At 34.9% G+C, this 20436-nt stretch overlaps 1 protein-coding gene across 2 annotated transcripts; it reads left to right on the forward strand.

Annotated features, from left to right (window-relative positions):
- The first annotated feature begins 13817 nt into the window (after positions 1–13817).
- Positions 13818–20133, forward strand: LOC132045525 (probable E3 ubiquitin-protein ligase RHG1A). 2 transcript variants are annotated; one of them, XM_059436111.1, is made up of 6 exons: positions 13818–13980; positions 16566–17569; positions 17890–17940; positions 18021–18119; positions 18701–18865; positions 19778–20133. In XM_059436111.1, the coding sequence occupies exons 2-6, from the start codon at positions 16589–16591 to the stop codon at positions 19907–19909; spliced, it is 1428 nt and encodes a 475-aa protein (XP_059292094.1). In that variant the 5' UTR covers positions 13818–13980; positions 16566–16588; the 3' UTR covers positions 19910–20133. The 2 variants fall into 2 exon arrangements, with proteins under 2 accessions (XP_059292094.1, XP_059292096.1); XM_059436113.1 differs by lacking the exon at positions 13818–13980 and adding an exon at positions 15193–15822.
- Positions 20134–20436: the final 303 nt, after the last annotated feature.

The raw sequence follows: 20436 nt of genomic DNA on the forward strand, positions 1-20436 counted from the left end.
AGTTCGTAGGACACGTGGAAATGGTTTGAAATTTTCTAATAAAGGGACCGAACCCGATGTGGATTGCCTACGTATCCCACCAAGGGAATCAGGTCGGCGTAGTTCTGTTACGTAAATGACTAAAGGTTTGTCGGATTTTATCTAAATGTAACTGACTCGTCTAATGATAGTCTGCGAATCCCACCGAGGGAATCGGGCCATGTATAGTTATTCTTAGGCAATAAGGATTTTTGGATCTTTCGTTGTAATGCAACCGAACCCTATGTGGGCTGCCTACGTATCCCACCACGGGAATCAGGTCAGCGTAGTTCGTACGGCGTATTAAGGAAAGGTTGCAACTAGGTTGTCTAACCTAATGTCGTATTTTGCTTCTAGCTTTCAGGCTTATGTCATCACCTATTGGCTATTTGCTTTCTTCCAAATGGAATCTTGTCTTCTAATTTCTTTGTTACTCTCTCGGGGTGTATGTTGTCTATTTGTTTATGTCACAATCATAGAGTTGGCAGATTTGATAAATAAAGTAGAAAATAATAATAGATGATTAAGGAAAATCGTGAAATGCATTCATAGTTTTTGCAATTTAAGCTTCCAAAGGATGAGGCGAAACAACAAAAGTTTTAGGGCACAATTTAAGCCTCAATTTTAAAATTGTGCTATCTCAAAAGTTCACTACATGTTGAAATCTACCAAGACTCCTTGCGAACCAAGGACGGAGTACAAGTCCACTTCTTCAGAGTCTCTCCTGGTTCGGCACCCGGATGGTCGGTGTCTCGGTGTTGTGAGTAGTTATAGCAACAATCTTCACTGGTGCAACAAAGTTGGAGACATGCCCCTCTCCATCTTTCCAATTGGCGCAATGGCCTCTTTCAAACTCTTGACTTCTTCGATAGTTATCATGTTCACGTTTGCGTTTTCGTGAGTAGGTGAAGGGATTGTTGTTCACATTGGGCTGAGCTCCGGATGAGTTGGATTGCTCCTTCCTTAATCAAGGCTTCAATCTTGTTTTTGAGCCCATAGCAATCTTCGAATTTTCCTGTCGTGCCCCACAACTCCGTAATGTACGCGTATCAGCGCTTGGAACCATCAAACCATTTTGGAATAGATCGGGAATCTTTCCTCCAATAGGTTGTACCACGCCCGTTCGCTTTCGTCTTTCCAATAATTGAGCCATAAAGGTGGGCCGAACCGAGTGTCATTTCGGGTATTTTTGATGTTCGGGTTTGGACGGGCTTTATGTGCGGTGTGTGGTCGATTTTGGTAAATGGGAGCTTGAACAGGTTGGTATGGACGTGGGTTTTGATAGTGAGGTGCTCGGTGTTGGTAGTAATTTGCTTGGGTATTGCAGATAGGGTAAGGAGTTAGTGGAGCTTGGTAGAGTTCAGTGTAGTGGTAAGGGTAGAAGGGTTGTTGTGGATAGTTATAGTATGTAATGGCTCGGTTTGGTGGGTTCAGAGGGGTAGTTGTAGGTGGCGGATTAGTGTTGGTAGGTAATGGAATATAAGGAGTGTGAATTTGCGATTGATTTGGTGGGTTGACGGGTGGTGGATTAGGAGTAGCGTAGGTATTGTAAGTAGGTGGTTGATTTTGCGGAGTAGTATAGACGGAGGATGGATTTGGTGGAGGAAAGTTGTTGTTGGCGGGTGCAGTATTTTGTGGAGGGAAATGTTCAGGGACTGGGGATTCAAGTGATGGAAAACGGGGTGGATTTGGTGCAACAGTTCTAGGTTCGGGAGGTGGGCTTTAGAGTGTAACAGATAAATTGGTCAGGTCCCTAACCCGATTTAGTTCGCTACGTAGGTCCTCAATCTCTTGAGTCAAGCGGGCGATATGTTCGTCATGTTGCATAGTAGCCCTGTGTTCAGAAGTCTCAGGGGGATCACTAGAGGTCACGATGTTTTCCAAACCCGTTGAAACGAATGTAGTTGGATCAGTCATGATGATTTCTTTGCCTTGCACGACCCAGGTACGTTGAGGTAATGATGACGTTTTTGACCTTGTGCGGTAAGGATGGTCGGCCAGCTCGAGTATCAACACGAATCAACTCTTTTGGGAATAAACATAAAAATAAATATAAAGTGCAAATGATGTTAGTCTCATTAACTATCTAGGTAAAGTCATGATCACATAGTGTCAAGTAAGTCACGTAGCAAACAATTCATCAAATAAAATCAAACAAGTTGTCAAACAAGTATAACAGACAATGACGCGTCCTAATATGCATGTGACCTCTTTGTGCCAGAGGTAGGCCTAGCGTTTGTTTGAAGGGTAAAGTATGCCATAATACGTCATTCCATTGCTTTGATTAATTAAACAAGTCTATTTTCCCAAAATAAAGTACAAAGTAATGTAATATTTATTACATATTAAATGAATACAACATAAAGTTTTCCTAATCTAATTTCCTACGTCTAAATGCACAGCTCCATTTTGTGATGTCACTTGTCTTCGACATTTGTTGTACTCCAATGCAAATCCATACCTGCCATAAAATGTTAGTTAATCCCTCCCTCCTAAAGTTTAATTAATTAAAGCAAATAGTCAATATTTAGGCACAGTTACCCTTCAAACATGCACATAAAGTATGATTTAGTGTCACTTGGGGTCGTGGACCCGCTTGGACGTTGGGTAAAGTCATCTAATGGATTTAATACGCCAAGTGGTATTAAACCTCCTAGGTCATGAGATGTATGCTCTTAATAAAGGGTGTTGGTTTAGCTCTATCTTAGGCCGACTAAGAATTGGCTTCCTATGACACAAGGTTCCCAAGCGGACAACTTGGGAGTGGAAAGTCCGTTGGTCAATCGCACCGCCGATCGACTAAATCCACAAGATCATTCCGACTAAAAGGTGTTTTAGTAGTGCACGGCCGCGAACCGCGAAACCATTTTAAGTGTGTGAATTTGTGTGAATTTTCCAGGAGTGGAGAAAAATGATACGGAATGATAGTTTATCAAAACAGTAACAACTAAACAGTTTATATCAAACAAGCAGTTAATAGCACGTAAAAACAGTCAATAACAATCAAAATAAGCACACAAGCCTAATTAAAACTAAGTCTGTTATGGTTAGAACCTAAGTATTCCCCAGCAGAGTCGCCAAGTTGTCATACCCTATTTTAACCGGAGTCAAAATAGTTTATAACATCCCGGTAATTCCGGGGTTATTTAAAGTTAAGGAGTCGCCACCTAATTATTTACGGTGAATTAGGGCACCTAAGGTTAATTAAAGTTATTATCTAAAGTTAATTTTTGTTTTAAAGTCTACGAAACCAAAAGATCTAGGTAAGGGTTCTACTAATCTAGAGGGAAGGTATTAGGCATCCTCTAAATTCCATTACTAATGGTTAATCCGACCGGACTTAAATTTAATTAGGCTAGATGTAAATGTAATATTGTAGAAAAAATAACTTTATAAGTATTGCTAAAGTTTTAAAATAAGATGTAATAATGTTATAAAAATAAGATTTGTAGTAGATGTAACCATTTGCATAAAAAGGGGAACTTCGAATACCATTGAAAGTAAATAAAAAAATGTAATGATTTGCATATAAGTAATAGTTTTTGAGATGAGATTTTTAGTAGTTTTGAATTTTGGATAAACTATATTATATGAATATAGCAATGTAGAAAAGTTTAGGTGCATAAATAGGATTCAAAAAGAAGTGAGTTTTCTTTCTCTTTAATTGTGTTAGTTTAAAATATGCATAATTTGACAAATCTTGAAGAAATGGTTTATAAAAAAAGGTCCTTGAATTCGTATTTGTGTATTAATAACGTTTTGAAAATTTAAGATATGACATGATTCTATTGACTCAAAATATATATAGCTATGCTATTTGTAAATTAGTTGTTCCAAGTAAATACATAAATATTAGATGCTATAAATAGTTTATCATAAAAGGAATAAAACCTATAGAAATAATTGTTAGTTCTCCCTACCCATTTACTAAACTAAAATCCTTAATGTCACTAAGGTTTATCCAAATTAACAAAATAAAAGAATGTTAGACATACATACACATTAAATGCACACAAAAATGAATATAAAATAAGATGGAGGAGTGGATATAATGAAATGGGAAACCCCACTTTCTTGGGACCGTCGCGGCTCCGTCACCGTTTATTGAGCTTAGCCCGCATTTTTTGTTTTCTCTTTTGGCCGGGTAGGACCGACTCGAGAGAAGGATTTCGTTGGGCTTAGCCCAACATCGAATGCGGGGTAGACGACGAGTCCCTCGGACTCGTGTGAGATGGTCATGCACGAAATAAAAAAGAAAAAGATTAGTATATAATCAAGGGTTAAAGTTAAACATACAAATATAAACTCAAATACCCACTTTAACAGCAAAGTTTAATAAATTATTTCATAATGATCAAACAGACTATGTCATATAGGACAAGAACACGATATTTAAGGTAAGATGCCATGAGCGTGTGATTTCTAAACAAGAACTTAAGACTTAAATCTATCCCCGAGACTAGCCCTTCATGACTTATCACCGGTCTATATAAATACAAATACGCTCCATTCATCCACACAAGATGGGATGTTCAACCTCATTCTAAATCTAATATTCAACTTAAAAGGAAAAGAGCAACATCGAAAATGATGCCTCGAATGGATATGGATCCTCTTATCTCGGGCTGTCCAAGACTATCGAAATAGTTGAATTCAAAACTACAATAGCCCTTTTTAGTCACAAGATAACTGCTACTTTAGGAAACTAATGTTTCACGCTACTTGGAAACTCTTAGACACACATGGGGGTGGGAGAAATCGCTTAGAACATAATAAACCAGCAACTTATTAAAACGAGCGGGGGAATTAGAACTTGTTTGAAATTAAGTTTGGATAGTAGCAGACATGAACCAATTATCAACCGTAACCAAACAAAACCAATGACATATAAGATCAATATGCACAACATACGAGGCCTTGAAATTAGCGAGAACTAAATTGAACCAGAAAAGGAAAACAAAACATGATGGTAACGATTGCCACTTATTTGGAAAAGGTCCATTTTTAGATGAATCGGGACGAAGGTATAGTTTTATTTATGTGGTAACGTCTAATTTGCATAATAGACGTAAGGAATTTAAGGGTATCCACCGTAAACATATTCGTGAAAATATGATAATGTATAGCATGAAGCGTGCATCAAAAAACCTAAAGAAGGGAAGCAAATTGAACCATATATTTTGACAATAAAGCAAGGAATCGATCACACAATAAAGGGGAAGGAGCTAAGTTGAATTAACCCAAGTGATATCGTTGCTTAGCTACTATCAAACACACATGGGTAGTTAGGTATATCGTACAAGATACACTGAAAAATTTAGAGAAGCGTATTGACAGAAACTTAAACCTTAACAAAATCTCCAACTTATGGGTGAAGATACTCACGCACTTAACAGGCTTGCAACACGAATTTAGACTATTCTATTACATAACACAGAGTAAGGTTTTGACCAATAAATACACGAAGGGAATATGAATTAATCTCATAATGCACACGGCAAAATTCTAGAACATATAGAACACTCACGAAACATTTGTCGAATTCTCCTACTTTAGACGATACGCAATCCGTAAATATGACCTTGAATCTAAACAAACGAATATGATTCTTACAAACATTCCGTATCACATAAATCACATAACCAAAACCTTCTCATAACATTTCGACAACGTGATTCAAACATGACAAACACACTTAATTTCAAGTTAACCAAACTAAAGGCGTAGTCATGTCTCCTCATCGTTTATTTCACATATTCCATTTTTGTGCCACACTTTCAAATGGAGGAAAGGACGAATAAAGAGATTGGGTTTACCTTTTGTGTGTGTGCAAAGGAATGTGGTGTCGATGGTCTCGAATCTAGCTCGAACTCGAACGAACTTGAACCCGATTAAAGTAACTAAAGTTTCAAATCGAAAAGTGAAAATAGAGTAATATGTTGGCTGTTTTTTTAGAGTGAGGCTATGGCCGTTGAAAGAACCCCCTCTCTCCTCCCCTTCGGCTACGGACTTAAGATCCTATTTATAGGTAAAAGGCTAGGGTTTTGCTAGGCGGGAATTTTCAACTCTCAAATGTAATCGTTGTGAGATGTCAAAATCATGACGGAAGAGAGAAGAGAAAAGCACTGATATCGATCAATAGAGGCAATAAACCCGTGACCTGACTTTGACTTGGAACCAACGATTTATAGAAGAGAACAAAACAGCTTTTTGTTAGTGTCTGAAATTTTACCAAAATAGTGGAGCAAAGTCCTGTTAAGATGAAAGAGGCGCAAGGCTTTCTGTGTTGGAGTCGTCGCATGTAGAGGATGAAGACAACAATATTGAATGTGTTACCCGAAATGTGCAAACAGCACTGGTAACATGAAATGCAGACGAATCTTTGCCAAAAAATCGATTTAGGTGAGCTGGCGGTGTTCAGATTTGAAGGGATTAGGGTTTGTTTTTGCGGGGAAAGGGGAGGTTGAAAGGGGCGGCGTGAAGAGGTGGAGAAGAGAAAAAAAATGAAAAAGATGAGGCTGAAGGGTTTTGTTAAAGAAATGGGCTGGACCGGGTCGGGTACTGGTAACGGATGTGGGCTGGTCTGTTAAGAATTTGTGGGCTATGCGTTTTGGGCTGAGCATTGACGATTGGGCAGCTATTTTGGCCGAAAATTGGGCTGTATTTGTGGCCTTTTCTCTCTTAACTTAGTTCCTTTTGGGTTTCTAATTTAACGACTAGTACAATGTATACTATGATAAATTAATGATCAACGCGTAGAAAATAAAGACTCGGTAAAGTATGATTAATTTAACGAAAATAAGTGACAACGAACCCTTTTAAAAATTGTGATAAAGTAATACTATTAATATTGGTAGTAGAATAATGAAAAATGAAAGTAATGATAGTAGTAGAAATAATAGTGAAAATAAAATATTTAGATTTAATTAATTTTAAAAAGAAGCCCAAGGAAATAAAGTGAAATAAAGGAGGGACAAAATTGGGTGTCAACACCTACGACAAAGTGCCAAGAGGTCCTATGGAGATGCTTGGAGGCTAAAGGTGTACCTGTGATGTACATTAAAGCGATAAAGGACATGTATGATGGAGCTAAGACGAGGGTAAGGACTGTGAGAGGAGACTCGGAGCACTTCCTGTTACGATGGGGTTGCATGGTGGATGGCCTTAGTCTGCTTATTCGCCTTGGTGATGGATGAATTGATGTGACAAATACAAGGCGAGGTGCCTTGGTGTATGTTATTCGCGATGACATAGTCCCGATTGACGAGACTCGCGGCGGAGTTAACGATAAGCTTTGGAGGGGTCGGAGACAGCGTTGGAGTCTAAAGGATTTAAATTGAGTGGGACAGACGTAATACTTGGAGTGCAAGTTCAATGGCGTACCGCATGAGGCTGACGAGGAAGTGAGGCTTAGTACCCAGGCCATTCAAAAGAACGAAAGTTTCAAGTATCTTGGGTCTATTATACAGGGAGATGGGGATATCGACGAAGATGTTTCACATCGTATTGGTGCAGGGTGGATGAAATGGAGGCTCGCCTGCAGGTGCTGTGTGACAAAAAGTGCCACCAAAACTTAAAGGCAAGTTCTACAAAGTTGTAGGCGAACTTAGATTATCAGACGGGGCGGAGTGTTACGCTCGAAGAACTTTCATGTTCGTAAGATGAAAGTCGCGGAAACGCGAACGTCATACGGATGTGCGGGCACACTCAGAGGGATAAAATTAGAACGAAGACATCCCATGAGTGGCATCGCAAGGAGGACAAGACGTGGGAAGCGAGGTCGGTATTTGCCTGGGCATGCGAAGAGGGAGAAAGGCCGCAGGCTCCGTGCGGAGGTGTGACAGGTTGGCTATGGACTCGCTGCAGAGTAGGTGGTGGCGAGGCCAGCAAGATTGGGAGTAGGCGATTAGACAGATATGACACGCTTCAACTTACCGATGGCTACGACCCGTATAGAGGTCGCGGAGGACCTTCGGGACAGATGTATAATAGTTGCTTACCTTTCACCATAGTAGTTGTAGTTTTGTCATTCGTTTATTGCCATTTGATTTCTCGCTTATATTTGTCGGGCCTTTGTACTTTGATTATCTTATTTACCTATGGTAGTTAATGCTCCTTTCTACCATGACTTCCTCGCTTTTTGTTATTCCCTCGTTTTCATATTGTTTTTGATACGTCGTCCTATCCGACCTTTTGTCTTGTTTTCCTCTTGAGCCGAGGGTCTTTCGAAAACAACCGCCCTACCTTCTAAGGTGGGGGTTAGGTCTCGCGTACACTCTACTCCTCCCCGTACCTCACATAAATGTGATTCTAATCGGGTTTGTTGTTGTTGTTGGTCTTAGTATCAGTGGAAAAATTATGTAACAATTTTCGGTGGTGTAAAAATATCTGTCATATCAAAGATAAGTACATATAAATGTCATAAAAATATTATTAATAATCTTAAAAATTAGGTAGAAATAGTATTTTTTTTTAAAACCTCTTGATGAAATATTTATCTTCTGTCTCCTCACCTTAAAAAAGCAACAACAACAACAACATACCCAGTAAAATCCCAAATAGTGGGGTCTGAGGAAAGTGGTAGAGTGTACGCTGACCTTACTCCTATCTTGGGAGATAGATGTTGTTTCCGATAGATCCTACCAAAAGCCTTAAAAAAACAAAAAAAGAAAAGTAGAAAAAAATAAATAAAACCAAAAGCCTTATCAAAACATTCTGCTAATACAGGTAGGCCAAATGCAAGATGACAATTGACAACAATCAGTGAATTATAACCAATCTGGGTGGGTCAACGTTGTCTAGCTTCCTGGATATTGGATAGTATGTGTACGTAAATGTCTGTTTATTTTATCCATTTGTGTGCCACTTTGCCTATTCAATCACATCTGTATACTTTTTTCTTTCAAAAGAATATTGGTGTCCAAATTAATTTACGCATCTCGATTATATTATCGGGTATTTGATATATTTATCAAGATATATTTGATGATTTTATTTATTATAGTTTATGTAAATAGAAAAAAATTGCTTAACTTTTTGTTGCTATCATAATTTGAACTCTACTCTACATTATTTTTATCTCAATATATTGACAGTTAAACCACAGAAAATAAGCTGATTGCAGTTCAAAAACATCTACTTTAATTACTCAACCTGGAAACATGATAATTACGATATCACAATTCAGTTCTTGCATTAATTATGTACTTGTTTAATTATCATATGGATAGGTTGTCTCTTATTAATGTAAGATGCCATATGCTACACGTTAAGCAATGACAAGATTGAAATCTTTAAAGTTTTACTGTTTTAAGTATTGTGTTCTATTTCATTGAGAATAAAGTTTTACGTCGTACTTTATTATAATTTCCCGACAGAGGTAACTCTATACGTTGATATTTAGTTCAATATGATTAAATTATATTTTCCATGATTATACAATTATTTTATGTCTACATCGAATCAATTGACCGATCATTTTTCCATGTGATATCAAGAAAATAATTATGTTATATTTTTTAAAATGGTCGGCAAACAATTAGCTAGATTTTATTTAATGCCAAAAATATTTTTACAACCATTTTGTTTCAAAATGATCGTAAAATATTAAAGGTGTTGAAATATATCAAAGTTTGAATTCTCGAAAACAAATAGAATGACGGATGGCATACGTGCTCCCAACAATACACTTTAATTGTTTTTCAAGAAGGGAAAAAAACTAAAAAGAAAAGATGTAAAGCTTTTTATCTTCTTTTAAAGAAAAAAGAGTACAACACAATAATGAGTTCAATTATTATGCATCTTCAGTTTAAATATTTTATCCCATCAAAATCAAGTTGGAATTATATCATTCAGTTGACGTTACAAGTCTGGTTCATGGTAAACTAAAACGTAAATTAATTTTCTATCCTAACAAGTTAAAACACATTGATAATATAGAAAAAATTATATTTGTAGATGTGAAGATAACTTAAATCCTATAATAATACTAAATCCAAAAGAAGAAAGACATTGTACCACCAAAGATTAAGTACACAATCATTTTTAACCAAAGGTTTAGAATGAAATTGCTATTAATAGAGAACTTATTTTTTAATAATAGAGAAAATTTTACCCTTAACGTGAGATTTTTTTCGCGCGAAATCAAGTTACTCGAATTTTAGAGTGTGCATCTAACATTTGGTTTTCAGAGAAAAGAAGAGCTCGTATTGACAAAATTGCTCCAGAAGGTTGTTGTGGGTGGCAAATGCCTCTTTATCCTTCACTACGTGTATTAGCTTTGAATCCTAAGAATCAGTGACGAAGTCAAGATTTTTACTTAAGGGGGTTAAAAATATGAAAAAGTAAACACACAAAGAAGCCAAGGAGATTCAACATCTACTATATAACATAAAATAATAATTTTAATATTGAATATACAGTATGATTTTCCACCTAAGGAGGTTCGGATGAATCCCCTTGCTTCCACTTGGCTCAACCATTGCTAAGAATCGAGTCGCCTTTAATAGAAAGAGATATATCCCCAGAATAAAGTTCTCAATAAAAAATTAAATTAATCGAAACTCAAAATAAATACCTAACATAATATGAAATTCTTTTTTGTTATCTAGTAGTATAAAAAAGAGGTTGTAAAATTGATAATCAGTGGTTGTAGTTTATCACAAGGCGGCCCTTTGTTTCACTTTCCCTTTCGTGTTAAGTGGTGGGGTTTGGTTCTGTCCACACAAAGCAAAAGAGCTCAAGTAGGTGGCTTCTCTTATTTTCTTTGGAGTTCTTATAAGGACTCATCCTGTTATTTGTCCATCTATTTATGTTGAAAGTAACGTAAACATTAGTACTGTACCTTTAAAGAAAATGACACATCGGAATTTCTTTTTTACTCCCTTTTGTTGCAATATGATTTGCGTATTTGAAAATTTCAATGTCCATTTGTTTGTGTTAATACGACGAAGACATGTGAAAGATGACACGTTTAAATTATCATAATGTTTGTTTTTTTGAAAATTCTATTAATAGACAAAAACATAGATGAATTCATAGATTTCTATTACTATATAGAGGAAATTTTTCAAGAAAAGTGGGAGGACAAATATGAACGGAAGCAGTGTTGAAATTTAAAATTTACCATCGAACTCATAACTTATTTTAATTGTTAGACTCACAACTAAAAATACATACATATTTAATAATTTTAATATAATATAAAAATTTAAAAGCTACTGAATTCCTAATATATTTTCATCTATTTCTGCAACATAATTTTTGAAAAACGAGGATTCAATTGAATATTCTTGTTGCACAAGGGGCAAGTTGAAAGCATTTCGACATCTAATTGTATTACGTCTACCAGAAGCAAAAACTTGATTTTTCTAAGATAAAAATATTTTTACCAATAATTTATATTTGTCAAACATTCTCTCATTAATTTAATTAACTAAAGTCGCTCAAATATAAAATACACCCTGATCTCCTTTCCCTTTGTTCGTTTAACTATAGTCATTTCTTTTATCCGAAATATTCATATGAATTAAAATCATAATATATAATTTATTTATGTTTTAAGGTTTAATTAAATAAAATTAAAAACATAATTAAAGCTTTTGATAAGAAGTACTTATAATCATTCTTCTATTTAAATAATAGTGATTGTAAAATCAACCTTACTAGTATTGTTTTTCTTTCCAGAATTTGACCCTTGTATAGGGTAAAATCCTGAATTGACAACTGGACGTCGTAGGAAGATGACATATGAAAATGAAGGCGACACGGTCACGACCCGGGTAAGATTATCCCGATCTCAATACTTAAGGAGCAACCGATATGGTGGCCTCGTCCATTGAAGACCTAAAGCTGCAATGCTGGCTTGCCTAGCTCCGAGACAGGGAGGACATAGATGAAGCAATGGCCGATTAAGATAGGTCCAGATTGCAATTGCTCCCGCACAACTCCACACTCGTGCACACAACTGTTACAACGTGCAGATAAGGATCAACATTAGGGGCGTATTATTCGAGGAACGTCGCCTAGGATTAGGTTATAAGAACATCCCTTCCCCTTCACTTGTATCTCATATGATTTTCATCACCACTAGCTATCACTTTCATTGTTGCTTTCAAGCTCTCAATCGCTTACGTTCACGAAGTTCTTGTATATTGGTGTCACAACATCATTCACTATTTCTGTTTACTACTTTGATTATGTTTATATTTAGCATCAAGCATATTGCTGTTTGGTAATCTTAATCTACGTGTCCTAACAAATTCAATTAATATTCTAATTTACGAATTTAGGGTAAACAACCCCCAGAGGCACTTTTAAGAGAATTAATCAAACACGTTATATTTTCAAATACAAAAAAGATAATCAAATAAATTAAAATTTATACTTTTGACAATTTCTTCTCAAAGAAATATTTTTTAAACATTTAGCCAAACAAGCTCTTGCATTCTTAAATAAAAATGTACTTTGGTAATTTTTACCTTTTCTTGTCTCTGTAATAAAAAAAAATTAGGAGTCAGTAGTACTGTTTTAGACTTTAGTTAAGGTGGGCGACACAAGTAAAGGTGGTCCATAATTTTTGACTTTCTATAAAGAACTAGTTTCACGAGGCCCGTGCTAAGCCCGGGCCCAACTCCAGATACAAAAAAGTAATATTTTAATTAAAGAAATATAATTTATGTTGGTAATAATTAAACTTCAAATAAGTATATTTTCAATATATAAAAGCAAAAATTTCATTTCACTCCTTTAATATCTTAACTTTCATTTTGATGAAATTATTTACTTCAAATTAAATGCGGAGCCATAATTTGAAATATATGAGTTTCGAATCCTAATTTCTTAAGCCATTTAGTTCTAAATTAATAATTTATACATATTTAATGAACTTTTAAGACAAATAGAGAATTTGAACCAAAGTGCTACCGAATCCGATCAAATCGGTAGCTGACACTCTAATTACACCCTACTTCAAACTCATTTTGTGTTTAAAAGATTAATTTTAGTTATCCAAACCAGAGATTTTAAAAATAACCCGATCTTGACTGATAATATTGTCTTCATTTTCAACATTATATGGCATCATTTATTAATTTTTGAAACTATCTGAAAATCATTTTTGTACTATTCTTGGTAAACACATATGAATTTATTAAAGTATTATAAATATAAAGTAAAGGAAATGCCTAATTTCATAGTACAAATATGAAGTAAAAAAAATGCTTACATGTAAAAATCTATAATAAGCAACAAATGAAAAAGAAGAAAACAAAGAACAACAAGAAGCAAGAATATCTAGCGAAGAAATGACTATTTTTTAGGTTAATAGATAAGATCAATAGAAGACGGCAACAGGGAAAATAAAGTGCGGCGTATGGGGCTATTCGTCCATTAACCAGGAGTCTCGGGTTCAAGCCTGAACATGAAAAAGTCTTTGGTAGGGAGCCCTTCCCCCGATTGGGCCCTATGTGATGCGAATCTGGATTAGGCGATTTCTCTAATGCGGCATTTGACACCGGATAGAAAACAGTAAATAAGGCAGATCGTTCGATAAATTTTTTAAAAAGTAGACCATAAGAACAAAAAATAAATTTTGATTTTAAAAAATAAGATCAGGACCTAGAAGTAATTAATTGAAAAGTTTGATAATTTTTGGGAAAGTTTTGTGAGGACTACAAAAGCCCTTTTATTGTCCCTTATATATAGTACTAAATATACACAACTTTGATCCAACGGCTGATATCACTTGTTAATACATTGGCAGGACGGCATTTCAGTATTTATCTGTTTGAGAATTTATTTCTCTTTCACATTTAGCCCTCTCCACTTGCTTCGGATCTTTACATAATTTACACGTTTCTCTCTCTCTCTCTCTCTTTATTATTTATCTCTCTTAAAAAGGTCCCTTTTTTTCCATTTGCTTTTGTGTAAAGAAGAAGAACAACAAGGAAGAGGAACAAATAAGTAAAGTTTCTATCTTAAATATTTGATAATTGTAATGCAATTTTCTTGTAATATTTGATATGGTTTTGAGTGTAAAGAATTGAAAAAAAAGCTAATTTTAATAGTTTTTTGACTGATGATATGTTAATAATATGATTTTCTTGATATGGGGTTTTATCCAAGTTGCTGTTTTTGATTGATAGGCTCTTATGGTAATAAGTTTCATTGTAAAATTTGATTTTTTTTTCACTCTTATTGTTTCTTATTTATGCTAAATTTTATTGGTTCTTATTTTTTTTTTCCTTTTCTCTTAATATTTTGATATTTTAGAGAACTGAAAAAATTATTTTGACTGATGATATGTTAATAATATGATTTTGTTGATATGGGTTTTTATCCAAGTTGCTATTTTTTATTGTTAGGCTCTTATGATGATATTTTATTTTAAAATTTTGATTTTTTTTTTTCACTCTTATTGTTTCTTATTTATGCTAAATTTTATTTATATTATGTTTTTTTCTTTCTCTTAATATTTTGATATTTTGGAGCACTGAAAAAATTATTTTGATTGATGATTTGTCTATAATATTATTTTCCTGATATTAGTTTTTATCCAAGGTGCTATTTTTTATTGTTAGGCTCTTATGGTAATATTTTATTTTAAAAATTGATTTTTTTTTCACTCTTATTGTTTCTTATTTATGCTAAATTTTATTGGTATTATGTTTTTTTTTCCTTCTTAATTTTGATATTTAGAGAATTGAAAAATTTATTTTAATAGTATTTGACTGATGATATATTCTTTTTTGACTGATGACTTGTTTGGTAGGCTCTTATGGTAATATTTTCACATAAAAATTTGATTTTTTTGACTATTGTTTCTTATTGATGTTAAATTTTATTGGGATTATTTTTTTTTTCTTTCTTTCTCTTAATATTTTGTTATTTTAGATAACTAAAAAAGTTATTTCAATAGTCTTTTAACTTATGATATGTCAATAATTTAATTTTCTTGATATGTTTTTTGTCTCCAAGTTGTTATTTTTGATGTGCTCTGGCTTGTTTGAGAGGCTATCATGGTAATTTTTCATTTCAAATTTTGATTTTTTCACTCTTATTGTTTATTTATGCTTAATTTTAGTGGGATTATGAAATTCTTTTTTTCTTTCTGTTAATATTTGATATTATAGAGAACTGAAAAAGTTATTTCAATAGTCTTTTAACTGATGGTATGTCAATAATTTGATTTTCTTGATATGTATTTGTTTCCAAGTTCCTGTTTTGATGTGCTCTATGGTAATATTTTCAATTTAAAAGTTGATATTTCCTTTTTTATTGTTTCTTGTTATGCTCAATTATGATTGGAGTTACCGGTTTTAATTTTTATTTTTTTCCCCTCATAATATTTTGATGTTTAGAGAACTAAAAAGGCTTTTTAAATGGTCTTTGACTAATGATATGTTAACAGTATGATTTTCTTGACATGAGTTTGTCTCCAAGTTTTTATTTCCAATGCTTGTTGGCTTCCCTTTTGTAGACTCCAATAGTATTGTTTTCATTTTGATTGGATTTTTTCTTGTTATGCTCAATTTTATTGGGATTCTCTATTTTGATTTTATTAGTATTATTTTTTGGCTACTTATGTTCCTAAGATGAAATCTTGAAATCTACTTTTGTTTTCTGAGATTTTCTAAATAGCTTTTGTTTCAAGTCTGTAAGGGGTTGTTTGGTTGGAAACAAGTTATCCCGGGATTAGTTATACCGCGATTTATCCCAATCGGGCGTGGGATAGACTCATCTCAAATATAATCCCGGGATTAGTCAAATATTATCCTTATCGCTCGTACCAAATGAGCCCTAAAGGTTCAACCTTTGAATTCATAGCTGTTATTATCCTTTTGATTATGTTGCTCCCTTCCTCCTCCTTTTCCCTTTTGTTTGCTTAGTAAAATTTTCTTTAGTTGGTATTTTTTTTTTCTTATTGCTCGATAGTTCATTAAGTCTATGATCTTTGGAATAGCTTATAAGGAAATGATGAGAGACGATTTTATTTATTGGTAAATCATATATTAAAATTTAGGCATATGTTCATGGATTTATATCTGTGATATTCAGAGCTCAGCTGTGTGAGCAATTTTACGTAGTATTGAGCTTTACTTGCCACCTATGTGAGTTTCGCATAGGGTCCCAAGTCCGGTTAAAGAAGAAAGGTTGCAGCAGATGTAGTAAAATATGTCAAATCATCATAACAATGAATGCATCGGGATCAGCAAATGTAGTTGCTGCTTCTCTTCCTAATAATATTACTTTTGGTGTTTCGGTTGAAAGATTCTTATTGCTTGAGGTTAGACTTTAGAGAAAGTTTTCGTCATCTATGAATTATGAATTCGTGAATTTATTTTTGCTTGAGGTTTTCCTTATATTCATCATCTTGAAAGCGAATGTCAGAGTGGTATGAATGAGGTTCTTTCTCTATTGCAATATACTTGATCATTCTTCTTGAAACTCGCTAATTGCTATAATAGTTAACTGGAAATTTGTATGGTAGTCCTGTCCTAATTTGCTAAGAGTAAGTCTTTAACTTCACGATTCTTTTGTTTTGACAGAAAAAAGAGGTTGTATGTAATCTATGGATGAATATTCAAGCAAAAGAGCTGGTAATAATGGGCTTTACGTTCCCAAAAGAGGTTTGAGGGACATAGCTGACAGCAGGGATGAAAATGTTCAGTTGTGCTCCCGATATGGATGCAGCAGCAGCCGGTTCAACTCTATGAAGAGCCCGCAAGTTAGAAGTTCAACAGAGAAACCAAGACCGCTGCGGTCTTCTTTCACTTCTTCAAATGGAAAAGAAGTTGTTGGAAGTAGTTCATGTAGGACATCATCTTCTTCAATGCCTAATTCTAGAAAGTCACTCAAGGACGAGAAGTTAGATTCAGCAATTCGAGATACTGGATCAAGTAAAATTACGATGACAGAAGTAGGTTGCTCTAGTGGAGCTTCCAGCAGTAAACCTCGTAGATTATTTAGTCCCAAGTATTCCAATCAAAATAGTCCAGTAGGTCCCACAAGGGGCACTGCTAGTGGGGCTGGATACATACCGAGAAATCTAAAATGCAATTCTTCAGGCTCAGATGTCTCTCCCCAGAGTTGTTCGACAACGGATCCAAGATTTAGTAGAAGGGACATGGTAAAAAGAAGAAATTCAGAATGTGAAAGCACTTCATCCTCTAAAGGGAAGAAAGTAAGTGATGTCATTCGTCCGACTCGTGGTATCTCAATTTCTGATCCAAGGAGTAGTAGAAACTTTGATATTAGGGAGGATAGTCGAAATGCTGTATCAGTAAGGACTCGTAGGTCAGTGAATGTGCCTAGGTTTAGGGATTCAATACGAGATTCATCATCTCAGCCCGAATATCCAAATCTTGGTCTGCAGTCATCGAGTCAATTTTTCTCAGATGCCTCTTCAAGTGATTCAAGTGCTTATAGTTTTCCTGGAAATGATATTGAAGATCTTCCCGCTGCAGTGTCCGGCACTTCTACAGAACTTGGCATCAACCAATTAATGAACCGTGATGCCTTGCAGCGATATAACATGGATGGAGTTGCTCAGGTATTTTACCCAAAAGAATCTCGGTCACTTTGTTTTTTGGGATAATTACATTTTTGGACCACTCAAAAGAATAATAGCGAGCAAATGTATAGGTTTTGCATATTAAGTATAAATATACATACTGTATACACAAAATATGTATATAATATACATAAATATACATATAATATACACGATCATTGTATAGGTTTTTGTATATTTTGGCAAGCGCCCGTAAAATTTCGGCTGACGAACCAAAATTGAAAAATACTCTTCTTTTTTTGGCTCACGTTTACCTGATGGTTAGGGTGTCTCACTTTGGTCAATGCTTTTCTGTACAGGTATTGGTGGCGCTTGAGAGAATGGAACAAGATGAAGAATTAACATATGAGGTATAGTCCACCTTTGAGTGTTTCTGACCCTTCAGGAGTTATGTATATTTATGATGAACTCCTATATTTTCCATGTACAGCAATTACTTGTGTTGGAGACCAACTTGTTTCTTGGTGGACTTAACTTCTACGACCAGCATAGAGCCATGAGGCTGGATATAGACAATATGTCCTATGAGGTCTGTGTTTTCTCTCCAGTATACGATTACTGATTATGTTTACCAATACTCATTTTCATCAAAATGTCAAGGTTTTCTTTTTGGGTAATTACCGTTTTGGACCGCTCTAAAAAATAATAGCTGGCAATTTTTGTATATGAAGTATAACTATTATGTTATATAGATATTGTATACGTAAATATAATCAGTGTATATGTTTTGTGTATTTTGGTAATGTCTGACGGGCCAAAAATGGAAGGAAAAAAAAAAAAAAAAAAAAAAAAAGAAAAAAACTTTTTGGGGTGATGGGGTGAGGTTCATCCAACTGCTTAAAGATTATTGAGTAGTATTTTTATTCGGAACAAAAATAATATATTTCTATGTAACATTTCTAGGTCGAATAAAAGATAAATTCCCACCGATAGTAATACCTTTTACGAGCCGAGGGTCTTTCGGAAACAGCCTCCCTACCTTCCGAGGTAGGGTTAAGGTCTGCGTACACTTTACCCTCGCCAGACCCCACATTGTGGCATTTTCTTCTTGTTGTTGTTGTAGTAATACCTTTTACGGCCTGAAGAACTTAATCTTTTGTCTGTTAACAGGAATTATTAGCTCTCGAGGAGAGGATGGGGAGTGTTAGCACAGCTCTGTCAGAGGAGGCATTGTCAAAGTGCCTCCGGAAAAGCATTTATCATGCTATGCCTTCAGAAATAGGGGAATTTGGAAGCAATGGGAATGAAGATGAGGTCAAATGCACGATTTGTCAGGTATTTACCACTTATTTCAAGCAAAAATTTGTATATTCCGAAGTACCTATTTATACATCATTCGTGATGTTTTCACCTTCCTTTCTAAGTTTGTAGCTCCTTGTTTTGTCACTTTCTATTTTTTAACCAATGCAATTTTACTTGAAGTGCAGTTAACACTATATTAGTTTTACGTTGTACATCCTAAGATGTTGTAGTTCATCAATTAGGTAACTTTTATTTAGGAAGGTTCTCTGTGTTTATGCCTTGTCAAACTTTAACACGATGGAGTGCAAAAATTCTTGACCTAATAGTTAGAGCGACAGTTAGAGTGAGTGTCACTAAACTTAGTTCTGTTACTAGTACTTCCGATCTCTCAACATTTTGGTCAATTATGCAGTCTGACTGTTCCATGCATCTAGTGCTGTGCACAAGATTTTCTACATGTGGTGTCGGCGTATTATCACTGCTTAACATATATGCGGGTTTGGCTCAAGGCTGTGGAGGTTCTTAGGCTTTACTTCTTGTCCCAAATTGATGATATTTTCAGGCTTTGTCGGTGTGTATAGACATATTGTTTTACAATGCATGTGGGCGCACACACATATAGTCAGACCTCACCGTAATAGTCATCCTCTATAACAACATTTCAGTATAATGGCCTAGTTTTCTTTGGAACCGATTGTTCATGTTATGTTATATTATATGTTATCCATAGCATTATTTCGCTATAACAGCCAAAAAATAATCGGACAAATGACGTTATTATAGAGAGGTTTGACTCTGTATATATCTGTGACTTTATTTATGAAATGTGTCGGATAACACCCGTTGTAGAAAGGTATCTCCACCACGCATGCATCTTAGGATGTTGCATACCAAAATTAATTCAAAGTTGGAACTCAGTTACGTATTACATGACATATTTTGCAGGAAGAGTATGTGATTGGAGATGAAATAGGAAGGTTGGAATGTGAGCATGGGTATCATGTGGAGTGTGTAAAAAATTGGTTGAAGCTCAAGAATTGGTGTCCTATTTGCAAAGCTGAAGCAGCTCCATCTTAGGTTCAATAGTTTGCCCATGTACAAGTTCATCACGTTGGAGGGATGGGGAGATGTTTCTGTTCATTGTTTGAATTTTTTTTCCCTTTTGTGTACATATAAAGTTCTTGTCACATCAACCAATAAACCCAAGCCAAGTACAGGCTTTGTGGTGATAGCTGATGAACATTGATATTTATATCCTTAAATCCTTGTAGTGTTTTGTAATTCACTTACTGGTGTTGTCATCTCTACCTCAACTTTCGGATTTTGATATGCTACTCTATCCGCATTTGTCACTATGATACTCGGTTTTAAAGATGATTTACGATCAGAGGGGAACCAACCCTAGAGAGAAGCTCAATAAAATAAGTTGATTGGAATCAATGTTCTTTGACTCTTAAAATGTTATTGCACTCGTGTTGAATCCTCTTTTTGGAGGTTCAGGCACACACCTGTCAACATTATTGAAGAGTTCAAGCAACATAGGTTGGAATTGCCGGAAGGAGGTCCCCTTTTCATCATTTGATGTTCACATTTATTTGTGTTCT

The sequence above is a fragment of the Lycium ferocissimum genome, unplaced genomic scaffold (assembly GCF_029784015.1).
Source record: "Lycium ferocissimum isolate CSIRO_LF1 unplaced genomic scaffold, AGI_CSIRO_Lferr_CH_V1 ctg6873, whole genome shotgun sequence".
NCBI lineage: Eukaryota > Viridiplantae > Streptophyta > Magnoliopsida > Solanales > Solanaceae > Lycium > Lycium ferocissimum.